The following is a 21,545-nucleotide window of genomic DNA, read 5'->3' as shown; positions in this document are numbered from 1 at the left end:
TATATCTATAGTATGCTACTCCTTATGTAAGAAAGAAGGTGGTATATGAAAATACACTTTTTCATTTGTGCAAAAGAAATACAGAAAGAATACATCAGAAACTAGAGAGCTTGGTTAACTAGAGGTGGGAAAGGAAGTGAAGGAAAGGAGAATGAGAATGGAGTAGTAAGGATGAGAAAGGAGTAGAACTTCTCTAATTTTTACTCTTAGAACTGTAGTGGTGTCTCATTTCCCAAAATAAAAAATAATAATTAAAATCAACTAGGATGCATGAATGGGGTTATCCAAAATGGAGAATGGGGAGAACGGGCAATAACAAATGAACCTGACTCTGTTAGAATATGAATAACACAATCACCCTGAAGGGGATGGAAAGAACAGAAGCAACCTAAGTAAATTTGGAAAAGTCTTTTGACTAGATATCATAACGCTAAAGACCAAAAGAACTGTACACACACGTGGTTCTCCAATTAGTACGTCTATTTCTCAGAGGGTTGTGGTGAGCAATTCTGAGACTATTTTATATGTATACGAGGGTTGAAAAAATAAGTGAATATATTGTAGATGAGAACCAGATTTCTCACTGTCAGAGAAAGTAGAAGCAAATAAGCATGGAAGGTAGAGTGAACCTTGAGGTGTTTGGTTGCAGTCAGGAGTGTCAGACTGAACCAGTGGTTTATACATACACGCATAGGAGAAGCTATGTATACACACATGTGCATACATTGCAGTCATATTGCATGTCTATGCTGTATGGACTATATGAAGTGGTTTTACCCCACAGACAACATTGAAAACACACAAGGAAAGAAGAGAGAGAGAGACATAGATACGTGTGTGTACCTGGGTCAGTAAATATACATATTTTCTAACTCTGTCTAGTGAGAGGGCCTAGGGGCAATGAAACTTCAATGGCAATGAGCACACCTAGTACCCAGATCTTGGTTTCTAAGTACCAGTCACTCACATAAGGAACAAAGCCTCCTTAGAGAAGTGATTGATTCCAGTTTTGGGCAGGAAAAATATAAGATAAACCTGGAAAATCTATAGTTCCAGAAAATAAGGAAATGCTTCAAAAGGTTGGGGCCATGTTAAAAAAGTGCAAGAACCAGCCTGAAGGAGTTCTTAATGACCAAAGCTGGAACAATGTGAGCAAGAAAATAATAATAATAGTGTTGGATGATAACTATAGAATAAAATAAATATGCATGACTCCATGCTGAAATAAGTAATTCAATAATTAAATAAATGAGGGGGGAGGGACATCTTTTTCTTACAGAATTATTCCAATTAATACATGTAGAAGGAATGAGGGAAACAAAAAATCATCATTAGCAAACAGCACAGAATGAATTACTGAAGGCAACAGATGCCAAAAGCAGAGAGCAACAGTTTGAGAAGAAGCAGAATATTAGCATAATCTCAACTGTCTCCCCTAAGTTATTTCTCAAGTATAAAGAGAAAAATAGTAATTTTCCCATTAAAAAAAACATGGCAGACAACTTTATCAAGTGATCGAGGTTAACATCACCTGCAATAAGACATATCAGAATCCTGTATCCACTAATACGATGCACTGAGAATAGATCACCTCCTTGGAATTCTTGCCAAAAATGTACAACCTCAATCTGGTCATGAGGAAACATCATTCAAACCCAAATTGAGAGACATTCTGCAAAATAACTGACCAGTAGTTATTGAGGTCATGAAAGACAAGGAAAGACAAAGTCATAGGATGGAAAAGACAAAGAAGCCACAACAATTAAACGCAAGATATGTTATTGGACAGGACCCTGGAACAGAATTAAGACATTGGAGGAAAAGTGATGAAGTGTGACTAACATCTTGGCTTTAGTTAATAGTATCATACCAATTTTAACATCCTTATTTTGATAATTGTACTATGCATACATACATGTACTGTGTGTCTAAGTTCTGCACATTGAGAAAGCTGGGTGAAGTGTAGACTGAAATCTCTACCCTTTTTTACCACTTTTCTGTAAATCTAAAATTATTTAACAATAATATTGCATGTCTATGCTGTATGGACTATATGCAGTGGTTTCACCCCACAGACAACATTGAAAACGTCAGTATGCCCACACCTTCTTCTGTAAGTGTTTTGTTTTTGTTTTTCTCTTACCTTCCTTCCTTCAAGGAACTTGAGCGCCGTGCCAATGTTAGCCACAGCATGGATCCGCTTCATTCGGCGTCCTTGTTCGCAAGGCTGTAAAAGGGGGAAAAATAGGAACAAATCAAAATGCACACATTAAAAAAATAGTTGTTGAGGCTGCCCTGGTGGTATAGTGGTTGGGTTCACGCACTCTGCTTTGGTAGCCAGGGTTTCACTGGTTCGGATCCTGGGTGCTGCCCTACACACTTGCTCATCAAGCTGTGCCATGGCGGCATCCTACAAAAAACATGGAGGAAGACTGGCACAGATGTTAACTCAAGGATAATCTTCCTCAAGCAAAAAGAGGAAGATTGGCAAAAGATGTTGGCTCAAGGCCAATCTCCCTCAACACCTGGCCCCCCACCAAAAGAACAGTTGTTCATGAACGGACTTGGAGGGTATTACGCTAGGCAAAATAAGCCAAACAGAGGAAGATAAACACCACATGATTTTACTCATATGTGGAGGATAAACAAACACATAGATAAGGAGAACAGATTAGTAGTTACCAGAGGGGAAGGCGGTGTAGGGAGCACGAAAGGGGTAAAGAAGCACATAAGCGTGGTGACCTATAAAAATTAGGTTTTTTACACAATGTTATAAGCCAATATGACCTCAATAAAATAATTTTAAAAATAGTTACTAAAGGGGCCGGCCCCGTGACCCGTGGTTAGGTTCACGTGCTTTGCTTTGGTGGCCCAGGGTTTTGACAGTTCAGATCCTGGGAGTGGACATGGCACTGCTCAACAGGCCATGCTGAGGCGGTGTCCCACATGCCACAACTAGAAGGACCCACAACTAAAAATGCACAACTATGTTCTGGGGGGCTTTGGGGAGAAAAAAGAAAATCTTAAAAAAAAAGTTATTAAATCTATTTAAATGGATTAAAAATATGCTTGAAGAATATTCAAGAACAACCAACCCTACTCATTTCCATAAAGGTTAGCAGATACATAAAGGAGCATTAGCCCCACTGCACTTGAAGGTGTACCCATTTACTAAGTAAAGATATTCATTCTCAGTTCCTCTGTTAGTGCATTTGCCTTTCACGTTTCCATGAGCCCAAGAGCAGAAATTCACAAAATCCCTGTGTTGTCTATTGAGACTGTCAGTCCTGTAAAATTAGGAAATATTTATATGAAAAGTGCTCTTGGTGCATGTGCGGGAACAGGGGATATACGGGAAATCTCTGTGCTTTCTCTCAATTTTGTTGTAAACCTAAAAACTGCTCTAAAAAAATAAATAAAGTCAAAAAAATCTTACACTTGGTGACTCGCCATTTTTTTAGTCATACTAACAAGAAAAGTTACTGACAGTATTAGTAACATTTCTCCGTTTGAATGACCAAACTACATGAAGTATACAAGGCAGGCTTTCAAAGTAGGATTGTGAGAATGAAAATGTTATTCACACAATAGACTGTTTTGGTACATAGACAGTCTAGTTATAGGTGTTTGAGTCATCAAAATTTATTGTGTGCTTTCTATGTGCCACGCTGTCAATTTTAAGACAAGATTATTTTAATGAAGTTGATATCATTAGCCTCCTTTACATTTAGAGGAACCGAGAGGGTAACTGACGTGAAGCAACTTCTCCGTGGTTGTACCGCCAGTAAACTGGCCTCTTCATGACGCCAGAACTCTTAAGTAACCTTCCATTAAAGCTCAAAACCAAGTATTTTTTCATTTCCAATTAATAGTGTACCAGGTAATAATTTTTATGATATGACTTCAAGAAAATATTTAAATAGAAAATACACTTTTAAAATTTTTAATGTTTATTCTTTACTTAAGAACTGCTGTTACAGATGGTATAGTCTCATCATTGGCCCATGCACGGCCCACTTATTTAGTTATTTAACTCATTATCTTTTGCAATGTAAAAAGCACATACGAACCTGCCAACTAAAGCAAAGCCAGGGCTTGGAAATTAGGTACAAAAGCCATACCCCTCCCCACCACCACCATTTCTTCCATCCTCCCGCATTCCTACACTTAGGGCAACCATCACACTAAGTCCAGCCCAATGCTTTCCTTTTTAAACAGATTCGTTTCATTTATATGCATTCTTAGAGAGAATATTTATTTTAGTTTTCACTTTATATAAAGAGTATCACTGTATTAATCTTTGAGACTTACTTTTCCACATAAAATTATATTGCAAAGATTCACCTGTATCATTGCCTGTCACTATATTTCATTTATTTTGACAACTATGTAATGTGCCACTTATCTACTTTCCTTCTGATGTGAATCTGAGGTATTTCTAGATTATTTCTGTTGTCACCTCTGCTGATCGAGCATTCTTGTACATCTACCTTTGGTACAAGTACAAGTTTCTCTTGGATGTATACCTAAGAGTGGATTGGTTGGGTCAGAGGGAACATGACTTTTGAACTTCCAAAGTAATGCCAAGCTTTTCCAAAGTGTTTGCACTACTTTTTGTTCTTATCAGCAATACAAGAATAATCCTATAGATACAGATTCTGTCCAAGAGGATCTTAAATATTAAAAAATATTTTAAATATATTAAAATTCTTTCTTTCTATTGAATGTTAGTGACATGGTCTTTCATTGCGGTCTTCAATTTCATTTCCCTGATCAACAATGATGTGAACATCGCTTCCTTTGTTCTTTGACGTCTGTTTCTTTTCTAAAATGCCTCTCACATCTCTCTGCCCAGGTTTTCCTTTTGGTTGTCTGTACTCATTGTTTTGAAGATGTACCTTATATATTTTTGATAGAATCCTTTCACAACATGTATTGTGAATAACTTTGACTAACTTTTGACTTCCTTTGTCACTTTCGCTAAGATTTTTTGATTCAAAAATAGTCTTAATTTTAATATAGTCAAATGTAGCAATCTTTGATAGTCAATATTTTTTGTCGTATTATTTTTCCCTATCCTGATGTCTCAGAGATATTTATCTATATTTTCTGCTAAGAGTTTAAAGTGTTTTTGCCATTCGGTCCTTAGCCCACATCCACTTGATTTTTGTATAGGCCATGAGATCGGAATCCAACTTTACCTTTTTCTATTAGGATAAACTGTTTTTCCTGTTGCATTTATTGAACCATCTCTCCTTTCCTCCTCAGATATGACATCCACCTCTGACATATACTAAAGTGCCATTCATGCCTCGGTCTGTTTCTGGACCCTATTGCATTAGTCAATATGCCGATCCGTGTACCAATACCACACTGTCTTACCCGACATGGCTTCAGTGTAAGACCTGATATTTAATAGGGCAAATACTTTCTCTCCGCTTTTCTTCTTTGGATGTATCCTGGCTGGGAGAGCAAGGTATAAATATCTATTATACTGTCCTATCTCATATTTGCATCTATTTTTACACAATGTAACCTGCCCTAACTAATACATTGATCCTCCCTACCAGGCTACAAGTCTGTGAGGGCACCAACCATATTCATCTTTGTTTTCCTTAGAGAGCAGAAGGTAGTGCCTATCCATAACAGAGCCTCCAGAAATGTTAGCTGAATGGACAATCAGTAGATAATGCCAAACCCACTTGCAGACTTGAGCTCTACTCTAAATATATGATTGGTGACTCACAAAGCCACCTGGTGAAGATGCAGGGGCCTTTGATCCTCCAGATTTCCTGAGAGTGCCCGTCATGCACCTTTAAGCGCATTGTTAGGCTTCTCTTGAATGCAAAGTGTTAAGGGATCTTTTAAAATACTGTATAGAAAGTAAACAGCATAAATAAGAAATAAAGTTCTCTGCAGTCCTTAAGCTCTATTCATATCACTTCTATTATTTCTAATGTTTCAATGGCAATTCGTTACTTTCTTAAAAAAATCCTAAGTGTAAAATTAAACTTAGTGTTCCTATGTCAGTGTGCAATTAAAGATATATAATCAGTGATCCATTTAAAGAGGAAATATCCCACAAATAATAATCAAGGAATATAGAGAAATCCAAGAATAATAATTTAAAAAAATAAATTTGCTAAGACTTTAAATAAAATCATAGACAAGAGAGTCACAATAGGTTGTTAAAGGGACTAGGATATTGAGATTCCACGCTTACCCTGAGATGCTGATGGTAAAGGGGACACCATGCCATTTGGCCCCACTTCCCAAATGAACATGGTCAGAGCTAGAGTCCTGGGCTACATGAACAGTGATGTTAAATATAGTGTTCTTCATAGAGTTCTACCTATGAGACAATTATAGAATCCCTGAACAGCGTTAATGCTCCTGAGGGAAATGTTCTTGCCCACATTCTCCCTTTGAAAGCTCTAGAAGAATGCCTAGGATATTCATTCCTTCAAATGATGCTTTTCATATTAATGTGGTCCTGAACCATAATGTATACATGCACAAAATTTAAATACTCATTGCCAAAGTTTATTTATAATTTCAGAGTAATTTCTTTTTGTGTAATTCAGAATCTTGAAGTGCTTCGGTATAAATAAATAATAAAGGTTAAGTTGGAACTCTCCTTCAATGTCTCAGTTTTCTTTGTTAAATGAGAATGTTGAGATTCTTTCTGAAATTACTTCTAGCCTCAAGGTCCTATAATTTTATGTGTGAATGAGTAGGGAACTTACACAAATGTAGGATTCTTATGTTAAAATATACACTTTTTCTAGAATCATTTATCTTGGTAGTTAAATGTCCATCACACTTTCTGTGTACTGTTGGCCAAGTACAATGATAGAATTATATTGACATATAGAATGATATACTTCTTAAATATCCATTTGAATTGTAATAAAGGTTCCTTCGACCTTCAAGTAAATAGCTTAATTGAGGAGGATCTATAAAGATGGCCAGTTACATCAGGCAATCAAGGGAGTATATATTTCAATTCGATGACTCACACATCTTAATGCTAATCCAGTTTATTTAGCTCATGCATATGTCTGTATATTCCAAATTGGCTTTTCATAAGTGTCTTGCTTGATTTCCCCCAAAGCAGAGCCTGAGACAAGGACTTGGATGCCTGTAATTTATTGAGAAAGTGATCCCAGATATCAAGAGTGAGGATGCACGGATAGTGAGACAGGGAAACAGGAAAAGCCAATAAAGGCTGTGCTATGGAGGGTTTCCACTGAGGTGACTGAGGCGAGGCTCAATGATGCTGGGGATCCTATGGGGCACTCACTCTATGAGATATATGTAAGATATGCCTCAGAATCGCCCCTCCTACAAATGCCAGGGTGGAGCATTTATTCACCGACTCCCATCTCCATTGTTTGAAGGTCCTTTGGGACCATTAGCTCTCTCACACATCAAGGATGCTTGTGCAACTTGCGGCTTTGATAAATGCCCTGAGTTTGGAAACCTGGAGAAATACTACAGGGCTTGAGATGAGATGCTGATAGAGTTTATGGGTTACGTCCACCACTGCGGTGGCTGAAATCGGAGGTGAGCTGATATGGCACATGGGGCACTAAAAGCATCTGCTACATCAAGAATCAGATTAGATGAATGATTTACACAAAATTATTATCAGTCTGTATTTTCCAACAAACAACCCTTTTACAAAAGCTTTTTTGAGGACTCTCAAAATGCGGACTTTCTAAAATTAACTGGAAATTTATGTTCAGGTAAAAACACTTTTTTAAAAACTCAATTATCCAAGTAATAACGACTGTGTAGCTCTTGTCAAGACGCAGTAGACAAAGAAAAAATAAATACTCCCAATTCTGGACCCTGTGTCTAGCGTGTTATAGAACATTTTGAAGATTTTTTCCTGAGTCCTTTTTTCTAATTATGGTAAACATCATTTATAAATAGTTTATGTTTGCAAACTACTTACTTCTCTACTATTCTGAAATGAAAAAAACATAACAGAAAAAAATAAATATTTTATACTTATATAACATAGAAAAAGTTATTTTTTAGCTCACTGTCAATGTTGTTTTTCATTCTGCTGGTTCTGTTGCACATACAAAAATGATTCTGGATGTGCTGTTCCTGTTACAAATGACTGATGACAGAGGATGTCCGTAAGCATACGAAAAATGCCACGCTGATTTCAAGCTTGATTTTCAACAAACAACTATATAAATACACACTTATGGACCAAAAATTCTTTCCAAATGGAAAGCTAACATTTAGAGTGAGGTAGATATTACTGTGCGACTGATCTTCCTTGACAGCACACAAAGGGACTAGTTAACCATGATAGATTATTGATGAAGTTCTTTATGTTTACTTCTAAGGTTGCTACTACTATAAATAATGTTTTAAATCTACTACAGGTGTGCAAGAACAAGAGAGAACATTTATTTCTTTCTCTCAGAAGTGACTGATAGACTAGTGTTTCCCGTGTATTACAGACCATAATATGGTCCCAACTCCACATCCCCTAATTCCTAATAGGAACAATTGGATAAGTCTGGTCACAGGAAGCATCCTTACCAGTTTCTGCCCGGACAGGACTTCCAGAAGAGCAAGCAGCTTAACACCATCTTTCATGTCTTCAAAAAGATCATCTACCACCATTGGGGGTTTCCGCTATAAAATAAAAAATGAATAAATGCAAAAAATGCTTCTCTCTCTGTCATACCTTTACTACCCATTGTGGTGAAATTTGTAAGAGAAATTTCTAAATACTGAAATTCTATTTTAGATATGATTGGCAATTGCCTTTTGATAGCTATGAGGAGAAAACCAATCCTTTGGAGATAAACTCAACATTCAAAAACCTCAGGAGATTTAATGCTTGGGCTTTCATATACATACCAGCTTCTTTCTAGAAAGGGAGTTTTGACGAGGGTGGGATGGTAAGGGATAAGGGAAGGAAGAGAGGGTACTATCAACACAAAAGATGAGAGAGACATTAAAGCAGGACCTACAAGGGGAACAGGAGGTACCCCAGATAAACTGGACCGACTTCCCAACTTCACCTGAGCGAGCGCAGTACTGGGGCTTAACCAGGTGCCACACTTCCATAGGACACTCTCCAAGGTAACCTCCTTAGCTCAGTGAACTGCTGTGGGAGCACTGTTAGCACAGCCAAGGTGGTAGATGTAAACTCCTGTGGGTTAGCTGGCTATGCTCTATTTCACAGCCTGAAAATCTAGCAACACTTCTCTCACAGTGTGGTATTGACCCCAAAGGATCATAAGCTCAAGAGTACAGACGGATCATTGTGAAGCCATCACCACTACTGGAGCCCATTTTCAATTCATGGGGGGTCTTTCATTTTTTTTATGAAGGCCATTCAAATACTCAATATACTTGGGTTCATCAAACCTTGAATTAAGGTCTATCTTGTCTCAGAAGAAAGTAAAGAAGTGATTATGCCATTGGTGATGGTCAATGGAGGGTATGTGCCCTTGGATTTCTCACACACAAATTTTTTTTTCCATTTACCACCTGAGTTCAAGCTCTATAGTGTTCTAATTCTCACTGAATCATGTTAAAGGCCTAATGCTGAATTCTTGACTTTCAACTGTCTTTCTTTAAAAAAAAAAATAGTTCTAGGTAGAGATATTTAATCACCAAATGTTTTATTGAAATGTGACATTTTTCTCTACCCACTGATACTGGAGCATTTATATTTCTCTTCTGACTGCATGCATTACAGTGTCTCAATGGTACAATTCTAATTTTAAATGCATTTTTCTCTCTTTATAAAATGAACAACTGAATTCATTTTGTTCTCATGCTGTGAAATACATACTTGAAAATAACAGAGTTTTCATTTTCAGCCATTGTCTTTTCGATTCCACTATTCACATTACTTATTATTTACATAGGAAAAACATAATAGTGACTTTATATTTTAAGCATATAAATAAAATTATTCAGGAAAAAAGGAGCCATTACAAGGAAAACTATTCAGTGTAACAGCAATAAAAATTACTGTATTAGTCACATATAGTCATTAAAAATATAGTCCACTTAGCATTCAAAGTGTCTGTTTGTATCCAAATAATTTAAATACAGTAGAGGGAAAAGTTCAGAAATATGTGATATATTCAGTGAACAAATACAAATGAAGTTTTTCATATACTGTGTTAATCTGAAAAATATATGAAGAAAAATAAACAAAGTAGGGAATTTTCATGAAATAATAAAGATTCCAAGAAATTTGACATTCAAAAAAATGATCAAATTCATCTATCTGTCCATTCTGCCTTTAAACGTATATGGATCTCTGCCATTTTCTCTTGACCCCATTTCTACCTCTAATATTTCTCTTCTTGCATCTCTCCTAGAGCCCCACATGCTTTCTTTCCCCTCCAGAAGCTCCTGTACAATGCTCCTGGAAGTGGCCTTCAGATCAGCAGTGACCACCGAACAATTCAGCAGCCCACTGGCTTCTGCATTGGGCACTAATGGTGCCATCCTTTCCTTGATCTGTTTCCCCCAAACCTCTTTGATCAGCCTGTCTGGTTCACAGGCTTCTCTTCCTTCTCTCTCTCCTTTCTTCCTGTGTTTGGCCATTCACCAAACTCACCCCTGAGTCCTCTGTTCTTTACAAAATTTTGTCTGCATAGACATGACTTTTGAATCCTTTCTTCCAGGTAAGTGTTCTCTCCTAAATATTTCTGAGGACACGGCAAGGCCTCAATATATATTGTTGGCTGACTGACTCACTGACCGAATGAATGAATAAATGTAGCTTTCTAAAAAAAATTATCTTTGCAAGCCCTGTGCCCATATTAATGGCTCTGAAAGTCTGGCACATTCATAATAACAGGCAAAGAAAATGTTCTCTGGGTTCCAAGCAATCACAGATTGCAACACACATGGATCTAGAAATATCTTGTTTCTGAATGTCTTGTTCACAGTAGAAACTCATTAAACATTTGTTGAAGAAATGAAAGAAGATTCTAGTTTGTGCTTGGAAAAGAAGAGTAGATGGTTTTTATTTCAAGAACACAGATACCCAGATTACCTTCACTTTCCTCTACTTCCACTTAGCAAATTCTTGGTCAGTTTCATGACTCAGCTCATCTGTAATCTGTTTCAGTTTTCCAACTAGAATTAATCAGTTCTTCTGTCCCTCTAAGTACATTGTTCAGATTATAATGATCACATCGCATTACAGTCATTTACTTACAAATCTGTATCCCCAGGAACTCAGATCACGGGGTATCTTGAGTACAAGGAAGAAGTTGAATATATCTTTGTATACTTAACACCAGGCACAGTGCTCAGCACCAGTTGGCAATAAACATATAGACAGTGATGGAAACACATTCAACAGGGATATTTACAAATACCTTTGGAATCTTAGGGAGAGCCTCACAAATAAGATCATTAGGCAAAAATTTCTCTTTTTATAGGAAATATGAGTTGCTTCTGAAAATTTTCCCACCAGTGTCTTCCTACACAAAGTAAAGTGATATAATCTGATAGCTATAGAAATTAAAAGAAATAGAAATTGTAAGAAAATATTTCTTTTCAAAATAAAAATGTTTATGTCAATTTACTGTCTAATATACTGTCTAATATTTTGAACACCTTGAATTATAGAACCTGGCATTATGTCACCAATTCTTTATTTAATACTGCGACCAGTTAAAGAGGGAGAAAATACACCTTTTGCCAACCTTACTGCAAAGAGCTGACAAAAACAAGTACTGGAGAATGATCTTTATATTTCTATAAGAGCTATCCAATTGCACATAATATAAATATTGCGTGAAACCAGCAAGACACCTTAATTTATCAAAAATTACACTAGAATAAAACAGTCCTTGTAATTGTAGGACGAGTTTTGCTATCCCATTTTGCATAAAATATTGTTTATAAATATCAACTAGAGAGACTTTTTCTCTTGTGACTGCATCACAGTTATCTTTCTGAGCAACGTTTTAATAGAAAACCTTTCGGCTGAAATACCTCTCCTGTCACATATAAAAATACGTACAGCACTAATCTGATTACTTTGGTAGAATTCAGGCCATGGTGCTGGAGGCCGAAAGGAAGAGTTAGAAATGAGGGTCATTTATCGAGCCCGACTTCATGGAAAATAAAGATAACGTGGTTTTGTTTCTATTGCTTGCCAGTTTGCAGTTTCAAGCAGTAGATAGAAATCTATCGGGTACTTTTCAAGATCACAATTATCTTTTTTTTTTTATTAAGGTAAAATTATGATAACCTCTTTTTCTTTGTACAGTATTTGGAAAAATTATATTCTCCTTGGCTCTGTCAGTCGCATTTAGTTATTCTGCAGATATTCAGGCTGAATCTGAGGTGGTTCAAAGAAGGGAATTTCCTGCCTGGGTGAGGGGAAATGGAAATGGGGATGGGAAAGAACAAAAGAGAAAGACGTATTTCACTACATGGCTACTCCCTTCCAGAAGCTTTCTTCAAACTAGGTTAAACCCTAAATTCTGGCTCAAGGAGGATTGCCTGGTCTCTAAAATTGTCTAGAAACCCAAGGAAAACGCACATGCCTCTGGACCTGGCTATCCGCTTGGTGTTAACTCATGAGTGGAACAGACTTCACAGAGGATTTTTCTCTATATTTTTCTCCTTTCCCTTTATTTCTGCTACACAGTCCCTTCAATCAGATGCAATGAGATTCATTCCCTCTCTCTTTAGGACTTCAAGGAGGTCAAATGTTTCTCCTTGAACTTTTTGAAATCCGAGGAAGCACAGGTATCTTTGACATAATTTTTACTGACTGTTTCCTGTATTTTGGGAAAGTAATCTATTCTCTAACGTGTATGTGTATGTAATTAACTTGTGTCACTTTACTAGTCTAAAAACACGGGTACATATTTAACTCTTATCTACCATCTATTTTCATAGTTACTTTCATGCAAGGATGGCCATGTTTGTTACACCACATGTTAATCTTATGTCCCTAGAAACAATTACATTACTTAGAGGAAAAGAATGAGGAGAATAACTTTGATGAAAAAAGATATAAGGGGGCCAGCCTTGTGGCCTAGTGGTTAAGTTCGGCATGTTCCTCTTTAGCAGCCAGGGTTTGATTCCCAGGCATGGACCAACACCACTCATCAGTGGCCATGTTGAGGCAGCGACCCACATACAAAATGGAGGAAGACTGGTGGAGATGTTAGCTCAGGGTGAATCTTCACAAAAAGAGGAACATTTGCAACAGATGTTAGCTCAGGGCAAATCATCCTCAGGAAAAAAAAATCAGGCATAACTATTTGGCATGAAATGAAAATTTAAGGAAATCTCACATTTAAAAATTATATATGAAATGAAAAATATTGGTGCATAAAGCAAATATGACAAAATAGTCACTGGCATAAACTATAGAAATGAATTCCAATATTTACTAGGTGTTTCTGTGGCTTAGGTATTTATGCATCCTAACTTAGTAGATGTCTTAATAGGGATGCAGGAGGAAGGAAGGAAGGAGAATAGAAAGGCGAGGAAAGAATGAATAATATATTGTTGAACATCTCAATGGGTCAAGCACTATGCTGAGGGCTTATACATGTTACCTCGTTTAATATTTGTACCCACCACCTATGGGAGGAGCACCCCTTCTTGAAAAGCAAAGAATCCAAATCTCAGAGAGGTTAAACCATTGGCCTAGATCACTCCCCTAGTAAGCGACTAGATTTGAGCCCAGGTTCATTATCCTTGAGCCACCTTGTTAGACAGGAAGCTGAGTATAAAAATAAAGGTATTAACATTGATTTTTTCTGAATAATACACAAACTTATAAACATGATTTTTATGTAATATCAATACGAAAAGTATTAACTAATCAGCTGAAGTGCCTGCCACTCTACTAGAAGCAAAAAATTTATTAATAAAAAGTCACTTTTAAATATGGATGGAGGGGCCAGCTCCATGGCCGAGTGGTTAAGTTCGCACACTCTGCTGTGGTGGCCCAGGGTTCGGATCCTGGGCGCAGACATGGCACTGCTCGTCAGGCCATGTGGAGGCGGTGTCCCACCTCCCACAACTAGAAGGACCTGCAGCAGAGATATACAACTATGTACGGGTTGGGGGGCGGGGGGGGGGGGTGGTGGGGGGATAAAGCACCCCCCCCCGCAGGGGGAGGGGGGGGGGGGGGGGGGAAGAACTGGGGGGGGGGGGGGGGGGGGGGGGGGGGGGGGGTGTTGGGGAGATAAAGCAGAAAAAATAAAAAGATTGGCAACAGTTGTTAGCCCAGGTGCCAATCTTTAAATAAATAAATAAATAAATAAATAAATAAATAAATATGGATGGATATAAGGAAATCTAAAAAGTAATAGAAGCATCATGTGTGTAAATACATATTGGCATAGACGCAGTCAGCCCAATTCACAACATGTCCCCGGTGGTGATGTTTGTGCCTACCCCCATCCTTTGTTACATGAGAAACCAGAGCTGGATCCATCACATTCTCTGCCTGGAGCTAGAGGATGGCTGGAGCTAAGTTGTCACATGGCAGTGACCTAAGGACAAGAGTCATCAGGTCCTGCTGCTGAGTCCCCAACAGCCACTCTGCCTCTGTCTTTCTTAAGACTGGGTTAATCAGTGTGTCAGGATTCCCCAAGACCATCCTTAGCACTATGACTCACTAGAAGGACCCATAGGACTCAGAAAAGCTCCTATACTCACTTCATGATTTATTACAGTGAAAGGATACAAATTAAAATCAGCAAAGGGGAAAGGTGCATGGAGCAAAATCCAGGAGATAGCAGGCTCAAGTTTCCCAAGGTGAGTGACTTGTTCCCTTCCAGAGGAACCGCACAGGGACATGCTTAATTCTCCCAGTAATAGTGTGTGATGATGCACACAAAATGTTGCCAAGCAGGGAAGCACACTTGAGCCTCAGTGTCTGGGTTTTTATTTGGAGTTTACCATGGCGGCATGCACCACTTGCATAACTGATCTCAGCTCCACAGACTCCAGCCCTTTCCCATCTCTGCTCACCCAGAAAAAACAAATGTTCACCACCAAACACATTGTTAAGATAAACTGATCTTATTAAAGTGGTACAGCGCGGCCTAAGGCCTCAGGCAAACAAAACACTCCTACCAGGGAGATTATTCCAAGTGCCCAGAAGTTCTGTCCCAGGAGCCAGGCAAGGGCCATTCTTTAAGACAGGTCTACATTCAGAATGCACAGGGTTTGAACACAGAGCTGCTGAGTTAACCCTTTCCTGCCCAGTCAGCATTTCCTTCCATACTCTGAGGCACCCAGTATCTTTTTAATAAATATCACCTCTTGGTTAAATCATCTAAAATCAATTTCCATCACTTGCAACAAAATAAAGCACAAGTGACACGTGTGTTATTTTGCAATTACTTTGTAAACACTGTTCTGAGTGTAACAATTTGTATTTCAGTGCCCTCCCACTTCCACTCCATGATGAGATTCACATGAACAGCTAAAAATAAATTCCTTCTTTATCGATGAAAGTGTGCATTTTCTTGGGAGCCTACTTGTATTTGATGTGAGAAGATGTTTCACAACCTTTTTTTTTTTATGAGGAAGATTGGCCCTGAGCTAACATCTGTTGCCAATCTTCCTCTTTTTTGTTTTTCTCCCCAAAGCCCCAGTACATGGTTGCATAGCCCAGTTGTAAGTCATTCTGGTTCCTCTGTGTGGGATGCTGCCATAGCATCACTTGATGAGCGGTGTGTAGCTCCGAGCCTAGGATCTGGAACAGTGAACCCCAGGCTGCCGAAGTGGAGTGCGTGAAGTTAACCACTCGGCTGTAGAGCCGGCCCCTTTCATAACATTTTGACCAATTGATATCGGTAAATGAAGAAGATGGAAACAGCTAAGTGTCACTGATAAATAATTAAAAACATACACACACATTTAAAAAATTAAACAAATAAATAAAATAAATGACTAGAGCCATTTTACAAGTGTGTGCCCGTGTATCCAAGATTATAAAAATGCTAATGGTCTAAAAATATTTGTAGCATTTTTAACTTTGCATTAATAGGGAAATCATATACACATCAATTAAGGTAAAAGCTTTGGGTGTTAGATTGCAATCAGTGATGTGGAAGAGAACAAACCTACCTTGAAACATTACTAGCATATCATCACTTTATTAACAGGTATCTACACATTTGCTAGAATCTTAGCGTTCCTTAGTGACGAATATCACACAACTATCAAAGAGGTTTACAACATGAAGGGTTTAGTTTTTAGCGAACGAAAGGGCGAAAATCACTTGTCCCCACATCAAGACCAATCCAGGTTCTTCGTTTACCATCATGACTTTTGGTCTCAAAACAACTGGGCAGTGTTTTACTAAATGCTTTTTCCTCTTGGGAAAAGAGCTCTCAAAATATTTTATGACGCACAAAAAGCTATGGCGTTTTACTTTAAAATACTAAATATATATCCTAGGGTTTAAAATGTGTAATTGCTGGATACCCACTGACGTGACTAAAACTGAACTGGAACGGCCTAAAGCAAAAGCACATGCCACAGATAACTCTTTACTTCAGCTGAGAAACGCACACTATTGAGCACCATCGAGCTTGCTGAAAACGACACACTCATGGCCTGAGATATTCTCAAAAAAGCCTTCTGTGCAGTGTGTAAAGAGGTCCCAAGGCAAGGGCTGGTTTTCAAGGTGTGTTCTGTGTGCCTTGAAACCTCTGTACAGAGAATAACCCATCACTTCTAGAGCCAGGCAAACCGCTACGTCTGGGGTTTGTAAGTTTCAGATAGGAACTATTTCACAGGCTGAGAGACTGCATATGGGGGAAATCCCAACCCAGGACCAGTTTACAGTGTGTGCATGCTCTGATGGTTATCTGATGGGCAGAGCAGCAACTTAAACACAGGAACAGAGAGGAGAGTGGGAAGGGAAGAGAGGTTGACCAGCAGATGTGCAGCGAGTTACTTCCGCGCGGCTGGCCAAGAGCCCACCACACTAAAATGTCTACAAAATAGCCTTGGACCAGATCAGTAAAATCACGATTATAACCACTGACGGTAGCCAAATAAAATTGATTCATCGTCTAAAAGGTTTTGTCATCTTTTCCAAAAAATTGAATTAGATATCCCCAATATCTCCAGAAACAAGGTGAAATAATGTAAAGATTTGATGTGTAATCTGCTTCTCCTCCACTCCCTTTATAAAAGCACTACTGTGATTGTTTTCCACCCATACTCGGAAAAGGGGAGAAGATAGTTTCCATTCTTTCTTGTTTCCTATGACAGAGAGTATAATTATTTCCACTTCCTTTACTACTTAACTCAATTCCGAATAAATATCCCAAACGCAATGACTGCCCTCCAGCCCAGCTTCCAGGCTGCTTGGAAAGCTCTGCTCTTACCAACTTTTACATGTAATAAAATTCTTTTCAGTACAGAGTATAAAAGAAGCATACTCCCCAAGTTATTTATTTTATTCAGTACAAAGTTAGGGTTATCCTGTACTCCTCTCTTCTGTTCATACTCCGGATCTGATCCTATTGGTTTTATTATCAAAACTCATCCGGAATCAACTGCAGTTGCCTCTCGTATCCACAGGGGATTAGTCCCGGACTCCCTCAGACACCAAGATGGTGGAGGCTCAAGTCCCTTAGTGGGTCACCATATCCGCGGATTGAACCAACTGCCAATCAACGTGGGCGGGTGAAGCCACAGACGCCGAACTCGTGGAACAGAGGGCTGACTGTACTTCTCGCCACCTCTACTGCTGCTACCTTGGTCCAAGTCATCGGTCTCTTACCTAGATGCCGTCAACAACCTCTAACTTATCTCCCTCCTTCTGCCGTTGATTCTTTTCAGTCTATGGTCAAAGCACAGTTTAGTTGCCTTCTCCACTGTCCATCTCCCCCATTAGGATATAAGCACCATAATGCGGGTTTTAATTTTTTGTTTGTTTTGTTCACAGCTACATTCTCAGTACCTAGAATATTGCTGAGCATAGAAACATGTTAAAACATTTATTGAATGAATGTAAGAATAAATAAAATATATTTATAAAAGAAGGACCTTTGAAAAATATCAAAATGTTTAATAATATGCATAAATTTTGTAGATCTCTGTTATCAATTAAATTAATACATGTCATTAATAAATTGACAAATGCTATTTATGTTGATATTTTTTCTTTGTAATCTTATAGTTACACCTTTGGAAATAACTAATTTATCAGTATGTTCAGGATTATCAAATTTAGCTTTAGAAAAACAACTAAAGAATGCTTTCCAGGGGCGAATTATTACATTTACCTTTTCCTCTCTGCTTCTTTATCTCCTCATCTTAGTTCATGAATAGTCCCACCAAAGTGTGTATGAGGAAACAAATGGGAGTAAAATTCAATCCTGAAAGTGTTTCCATGTTATCTTTTAGCACTGTTGCTGGAAACACAACTAAGAAAAAAGCCGCCAAAGTGATATTTTATGACTGTGAAGATGTCGATTTTATTTTTAAAAAAAGGAAAACCAAAAATGTTCCTCTTAAAGAAGTATATGGATCTAACTTGGTATTAAAACAAAATGTGCTCTTAATGAAATCTATTATGGGTTGAACTGTGTGCTCCCCCCAAGACATGTTGGAGTTCTAACCCCCCAGGACCTCAGCATGTGATCTCATTTGGAAACAGGATCTTTAGAGAGGTGATCAAGTTAAAATGAGGTCATCAGGGTGGGTTCTAATCCAAGATGACTGATGTCCTTATATGAAGGAGAAATTTGGGCATAGACACAAACAGGCACCAAGGCAGAGATTGGACTAACGCAGCTGCAAACCAAAGAGTGTCGAGTGTTGCAGGTCACCGCTGGAAGTGAGGATGAGGCAAAGAAGGATTCTCCCCAGTCTCAGAAGGAGCCACCTGTCTAGACTTGAGAACTGTGAGATAATAAATTTCTCATTTCAAGCCACCCAGCATGTGGTATTTTGTTATGGCAGCCTTAGAAAACTAATACAGAATGTAAATAATGTTTAATGATGCTTTTTTTCAGTTTCTAACTAGGAGATGCTCATATAATGCTTGAGATCATCTGAAAGATAGTATTTAAAATGTTCAGTGCCAATCCTGGAGAGCCCCGTAAATTTAAGGCTGGCACATGGAGAAAGGACTGTTTGTTGCATATTGAAAGAGATGCTCCATTTATAGAAACACTAAACAATGGCAATGTGAGACCTATTGTTTTTCCAAAGGACTTAGTGCCAAACCATACATTTATTTCACAGCCAAATATCATAAAGATTGAATCAAAGGCATTTAAATACAAATATAACATTCTATTCCATTTGACAAAATGAGAGAGAATGTGAAACTACAGGTATATGATAACAGAGTATAATCAATGCTAATGTCAGGATTACTTATATTATCTTTTTCTAATTAAAAATATAACTGTTATGAAAGTATTTGGAAAGCACATCTTTAAATTGTTCCCTTTGGGGACCAAGGTGACACTATACAATAGCCTGTGGATTTTGCATAACATTTAGGAATTTGCTAAGATAAATAAATTTTAAAATGTGAAAGAACTAGCATCATTTTTACTGCCAATTTTTAAAATATTGATCCTAACATAAATGCTTTTGCTCAAAAATGAAGACTGTTCTATGAGACCTAAAAAACATGCAGTTGTGAGGTGGGAATCCCCTCAAATTCAAGTCCACCCCACCTCTGTCTTCCTCTCTCCCCCATCCCAAACTTAGGCACATCCACACCCATTCTTCCTGTCCCCTCTGTGTCTCAGAGAAGGGAAGATGTCTCTCCTCTGGTACAAATCTACACCCTCCACTTGTGTTCTTGATTTTCTCTCCCACCCTGCCTCTCAGGAGCTTTGTGTCTTAAAAGAAACTTCCTTTCCTTCTTTACAGCCTTTCCATCTCTGCTAGTTTTTGATCATTCTCTTCAATGCAGACGCTTAAGACCACCCTTTATTAAAATAGCTCTTCCTAGATCTTATGTTCTGCTTTAGTTAATACTCTAGCTCATGAACATGTAACATACACTCAGTGTCCTAACAACCTTACCTCTCATTTAGTCATCAATTTGCTAGAATCGGGTTTCTGCCGTGATGTAGCTGCTCCCAGTGGTGGCCAATGACTTCCTAATTGCCAAATCAAATGGGTGCATCTCTACCAAGTAATTTCTCTGTCCAGAATTGAACTTATTAACTTTTCCCCAAAGCCTCTTATATTCTCTCTCTCCGTGAATGATCTTAATCGTTTGCTCAAGTCAGAAATCTAGAAGTCATTCTTTGACTCCTTCTCCAAGATTCCAATTAATTTCTCAGTCCATCCCTACACATAGTCCAACCCTATACATCTTTCAATCTATCCACTTTTCTCCATTCCCCCACCACTACTTTAGTCCAAACTGCCCTCACCTCTCTTCTGACTCACCTCTCATCTGATTTATTGCAAAGTCACTGCGTCTCCAATCTTACTTGTTACAGCCCTAAGTTTTGTGCGTGACAGAGAGAAGGAGGGAGAGGAGGGAAGAGAGATTGAGAGAGAGATTGAGAAAGAGGTTTAGGATCAGAGTGATCATTTCATTCTCTTGCTTAAGATTCTTTAATGTCTCCCACTGCCCATAATACAACATCCAAACCTTAATGACTGGCTTGACCAATTCTCCGTTTTCTCTGTTGCCAACTCACTCCTGGAACCCACGTTTTCAGGTGTTCTGAACTTCTTCCATTCCCTTTACTGGAAGATTAGCCCTGAGCTAACATTGGTGGCCATCTTCCTCTGTTTTATATGTGGGATGCCTGCCACAGCATGGCTTGATAAGCGGTATGTAAGTCCGCCTCTGGGATCCGAAACAGCGAACCCCAGGCTGCTGAAGCGGAGCTCGTGAAATTAACTGCTGTGCCACCAGGCTGGCCCCTCACAACTCTCAACTTTTGAAAACATTGGTTCCTTCACCTGCCCAATCCCAAGGCATTTCTTAGGCCCCAGTTTAAATGTTTCTTCCTTTGAAAGCCTATTCAGATGTCCTCCTTCAAATTACTGTGTGTTTGGTTGTGCTTGCCATGTGCTCCCAGACACCTTGCAGTGCCCTTCTCATGGAGTTTACCACACACACATCACTATAATTGTTTGTCTCTTCTGCTGGATGATCAGTTCCACAAAGGCGTGGACTCTATCTGTCTTTGTTCACCACTGTATCCACAGCCCCTAGCACATAATAGATGCTTGAAAAGTATGTGCTGCATGGATAACTAAATAAACAAATAAAACATGAGAGAATAAACAATGGTTTGTGCCCAGGTCGAGGAGTCTTGGGATTGAAATCTGGTTTTTCACCTATTTGTTATGTGACCTTGAGCTTATTAATTAAATCTAAGCTTCAGGTTCAGAATCTATAAAATGGTGAAAATAATACTTATATTTGATTTTTGTTGTGAAGATTAAACAAAATAAAAGATAAAGTTGCCAAGGCACAGTAATTGGCATATGGTAAGAATTCTGTAATCAGCAGCCCTACAATTTAGAAACATTTTTAGCAATGAGTGATGGCA

The 21,545-nt window shown here is 38.4% G+C and overlaps 1 protein-coding gene across 11 annotated transcripts in view; it reads right to left on the bottom strand.

Annotated features, from left to right (window-relative positions):
• SYNE1 (spectrin repeat containing nuclear envelope protein 1) overlaps window positions 1–21,545 on the bottom strand; it is a 446,099-nt gene that overhangs the window by 346,180 nt on the left and 78,374 nt on the right. For all 11 annotated transcript variants that reach the window (XM_046669209.1, XM_046669206.1, XM_046669212.1 and 8 more), the window contains exons 4-5: window positions 8,566–8,661; window positions 2,144–2,227 (exon numbers count right to left, since the gene is read on the bottom strand). In XM_046669209.1, coding sequence (XP_046525165.1) covers window positions 2,144–2,227; window positions 8,566–8,661 — 180 coding nt within the window. The remainder of the gene's footprint in view (window positions 1–2,143; window positions 2,228–8,565; window positions 8,662–21,545) is intronic.

This window comes from Equus quagga, chromosome 8 (genome assembly GCF_021613505.1).
Source record: "Equus quagga isolate Etosha38 chromosome 8, UCLA_HA_Equagga_1.0, whole genome shotgun sequence".
NCBI classification, from domain to species: domain Eukaryota; kingdom Metazoa; phylum Chordata; class Mammalia; order Perissodactyla; family Equidae; genus Equus; species Equus quagga.
This window is presented reverse-complemented; position numbering and strand designations above follow the sequence as displayed.